General features: G+C 48.8%; 1 protein-coding gene across 1 annotated transcript; it reads left to right on the forward strand.

The window, feature by feature from the left end:
* The first annotated feature begins 1628 nt into the window (after positions 1–1628).
* Positions 1629–3044, forward strand: LOC149143367 (uncharacterized). The gene has a single exon (XM_089451787.1). It carries the CDS (start codon positions 1629–1631, stop codon positions 3042–3044), a length of 1416 nt encoding a protein of 471 aa, XP_089307913.1.
* Positions 3045–4217: the final 1173 nt, after the last annotated feature.

Below are 4217 nucleotides of genomic sequence, written 5' to 3' on the forward strand. Positions count from 1 at the left end.
GTGCTTCCCCCCAAGCGCCGGTTATTCCCTCCCATCCCCTTCCCCCGGTAACCTCTTTGGAGCTCCCTTCCCTCTCGGCAGCAAACCCTCCCATCTCGATTTCAAACCCTCCCTCGGGCCCCTCCACACCCTCTGGTAGTTACCACGCGGTCCCTCCCCTCCCTGAAGCCATCCCCTCTTTAGGGACTAACCCCCTTCCCCCTCCCCCTGTTCCCCCCCTGTGGGCTCTCAGGCCACTGTTAACCCGGGCCGCATGTCCTCCCGCCCTGCCAAGAAGCAGCGTTGTTTCAAATCCACTGCGGAGGACGTCTTCCTGCGGCTGGAAGAGGATATTCAGTGGGGAGACGCCATGGATCTGGCGGACTGTGTCCTTGTGGGACGGATTAGAGGCAGACACGCAACGGCTGCAAAAATCAAGCAATGGGCGACCGAGATTTGGGGGCAATACCTTGCGGAGATCCCATCGGTACAGACGTTCGTGCGAGGATGGTTTGCGCTCAGATTTGCAAGGGCGGACCACACGAGCTGGGTTCTTTCCTCATTCTGGCATTTTGAGAAAGCCCCGGTCCTCCTCAAACGGTGGACGCCCCTCTTCGACCCGGAGACGGAGCTTTTGGGCATTGGACCAGTTTGGGTTAGACTTCCGGGCTTGCCCTTGCAGTACTGGTCGGAAGATATTTTCAAAAGAATTGGGAATGCCCTCGGCACTTTCATGGAAACAGATAAATCCTACATCTCGACGGGCTCTATGGCTTTTGCAAGGATCCTAGTACATATGGATACCAGAGGGGGAGTGCCTGAACATATCACTATTCAATGGAAAGCCACTTCTAGGAAGCAGAAGCTGGATTATGAGGGCATACCCTACAGATGCAGAAGGTGTCACCAGGTGGGACATCTATATAAGGACTGCCCCCTCCTCCAGAAGACTCAGCAGACAGCTACAGGCCAGGACTTACCCTCCTCTGAGGGGATGCCAGACCCTCCGGCTGCAATGGCACCGAGAACGGATCATATCATCACCTCGGATACGGTGGAAGCGCCCTCTGCACCTCGCCGCAGGAAGCAAGCATCAAACGCGCCCCGGCCTCCATCTCCTCCTCTGACGCGCTCAAAAGTTGCAAAGGGAGTGGTCTTCTCCTCGGGTATGTCCACTTCTTCGTCTGCCTCTATTTCACATTTTGCATCATTGAGTTTATCTTCCGCTGGCATCCCCCCCCTATCAGGCTCCCCCCTCCCTCATCCCCGTCTGCCCTGGACCTGGTAAAGGTGGCCTGCTCATCCCTCCCCCCTCTCGGCTCGCTATATGTATCTTGCCCCATCCCTAGACCTACAGGCCCACCATCATTATCCACTGTCCCCTCTTTCCCCCACCCCTCTTTTCCCTCGCCGTCCCCCTCTGTAAACTCGTCCCCGAGATACCCTACCCGTTCGACCACAAAGCTAAAAGTCACGGACTCCATTGGGATGCCGGTGGAATCCCATCTCCTTTCGCCCAAGCAGGGGCGTGGTCGACCCTCCTCAAAGTCGATAGCACAAAAACAAACGGAGGAAGACATCCTCCTTGGCAAGCAGCAAACTCTTCCCAGGGCCCTTAGAGCACAAGATACCCTCCCCCACCCCCCTCCATGATAATTTTGTCCTTCAACTGTAGAGGGTTGGCCAGCCCGGATAAAAAAGCGGCCCTGAAGCGACTCTTACTCTCAAACCCTGTGGACATTATCTTTTTACAAGAAACTTTATGCAAAGCGGACACAGCATCCTCCATTCTTGGCTTATGGTTGCCTGGGTGGACCTTTACAGCCATTGATGTATCTGGCCGCTCAGGAGGCATTGCTATGGGATTCAAGAACAACTCTATTTTGCTAAAAAACATCTGGGGTGGAGGGGGTTTTCTGGGGGCAGATATATACTCGAGAGATTTGGAGGAAAATCTCAAAATTATAAATGTTTATGGCCCCTGTCTAAACAGAGAGCTATTCTGGCAAAAGCTCCTAGGTTCCCCACTCCTCCAAGCTGAGAATATTATTTTGGGAGGAGATTTAAATTTCTCAATAGGTTTCTCCGAATCTTGGGGACATCTGGCTCAAATTGACCCCCTCTCTGATTTCTTTGGGCAACTGCTTGAAGATCGTCATTGGATTGATCTCCCTTCTGCAAAACTCCAATACACTTGGAAGAACAATAGAACTGGGGACCAAAGCCTAGCGAGAAGGCTGGATCGATTCATCATGAAGGAAGGGCTCTGTTCCCAATATCCTAGATCTCGTCAATGGGTGGGAAGTGGAGGGATCTCGGACCATAGGCCCATTTTCCTGGAATTAGAAGCAAGACAACGAGCCCAAAATGCCCCTTTCAAATTCAATGCAACTTGGCTCCGGGATCCTTCTTACATAAAATTGATAACGGATTTCTGGAAAACACATCCGATCTCAGAGAATATGGACCCAGCCAAAGGTTTGGTTAGAAACCTCTCAGAAATCAAAGGAAAATCAAGAGAATGGGCGAAATCAAAGAGAAAACAGGATGATCAGACTATATCTCTGGCGGAACAAGCAATTGAGGCTCTTGAAGCAAATTCAGATGGAACTTATATATCCCCTGATCAGAAGTCCTTGTATGAAGACCTAATCAAAAGGAGAACCCAGATTCTCAGAGACAGGGAGGACTCCTGGAGACTAAGAAGCAGAGCCATATGGCTCAAGGAGGGGGATGAGAACTCTAAATTTTTCCACCGTTTTGCAAATGGGCGAAAGGCGATCAACACTATTTGGGAGTTGCAAGATGAACAAGGACATCAGGTCAGCAGCCCAGGGGAACTTGCTTATCTTGCCTCTTCACACTTTAAGAATATATACAAAGCTCCAGGTCAAGCAAATCTCTTAGAAATAATGAGGGTTGCAGAACTTTTCCCGAGATTTGTGGATGAGGATGAGGCGGAGGAGCTAACTAAAGATATCTCCTTGGAGGAACTGGAAGCCACTATCAAATGCTTCCAAAAGGACAAGAGCCCGGGTTCTTTTCAGCTTTTTTTGAGCTATTAGGAAATGACATTCTCAAAGCCATTAACCACTGCTGCCTCAATGGATCTATCCCCTCTAGCATCAAAGCCACCTTCATTGCACTCATCCCCAAATCTGATAAGCCAGTATCTTTTAATGATTTCAGGCCTATCTCGCTCTGCAACTGTCTCTATAAGATTTTGGCCAAAATCCTAGCAAACAGGATCAAGCCCATCCTATCGGCCAACATATCCTCTGAACAATTTGCTTTCCTCCATAAGCGCCAGATCCATGAAGCTATTGGTACTGCACAAGAACTTCTTCACTCTATGAAAAGCAAAAATCTGAAAGGAATGATCCTCAAGGTGGACCTCTCAAAAGCTTTTGATAGGGTAAATCTGCTATACATCAGAATGCTCCTCACTCACCTGGGTTTCCCTTTCCTCTTCATCAAAAGAATCATGAGCTGCATCTCCGATGTACCTTTCAGTGTCCTCCTTAATGGATCCCCCACCCCTTTTTTCACTGCCGAAAGGGGTCTCCGGCAAGGCTGTCCACTATCACCCCTCCTATTTTTACTCATCATGGAAGGGCTAAGTAGATTGATTGCAGCTGAACACAGAAGAGGACGAATAAGAGGAATCAAAATCACGGACAACTGTTTCCTTACACATCTACTCTTTGTGGATGATGTTCTGATCTTCTTAAATGGAAGTATGGCTGATTCATCGGCCTTACATCAGGTTTTTGATCTCTTTCAGAAAGCAACTGGAATGGTAATAAATGTACAAAAATCTACCCTTACAGCGATTAGTTGCTCCCCACAAGAAGTCATCTACACAAAAAATCGCTTTCCCTTTCAGATTCACCCTATGGAGGAAGGGCTGAAGTATCTGGGCTTCAGGGTAAAACATGGAGGTTACAGAATTGCAGATTGGATTTGGTTAATCTCTAAAGTGGAGAAAAGGATCAATGTCTGGTATAACAGATACCTCACAAGGGCAGGCAGACTCACTCTAATTAAAGCTGTGCTGGAAGCAACGCCGGTGTACTGGATGTCCCTGGCGTGGATACCAAGAGGGATCTTATCTAGGCTACAAAAAATTTGCTGCAGATTCTTATGGAAGGGATCAAAACAAGGGAATCTCTTTGCCTGGGTTAAATGGGACACCATAGCTAGACCAAAAAAATGGGGAGGATGGGGAATTAAGAGAT

This window comes from Pinus tabuliformis, chromosome X, assembly GCF_031772625.1.
Source record: "Pinus tabuliformis cultivar Carrire ecotype Pingquan chromosome X, CPIR1, whole genome shotgun sequence".
NCBI classification, from domain to species: Eukaryota; Viridiplantae; Streptophyta; class Pinopsida; order Pinales; family Pinaceae; genus Pinus; species Pinus tabuliformis.

What these genes read in the sequence shown, in the direction of transcription:
- LOC149143367 (XM_089451787.1), top strand. Translation starts at nt 1,629, where the DNA reads ATGATAATTTTGTCCTTCAACTGTAGAGGGTTGGCCAGCCCGGATAAA.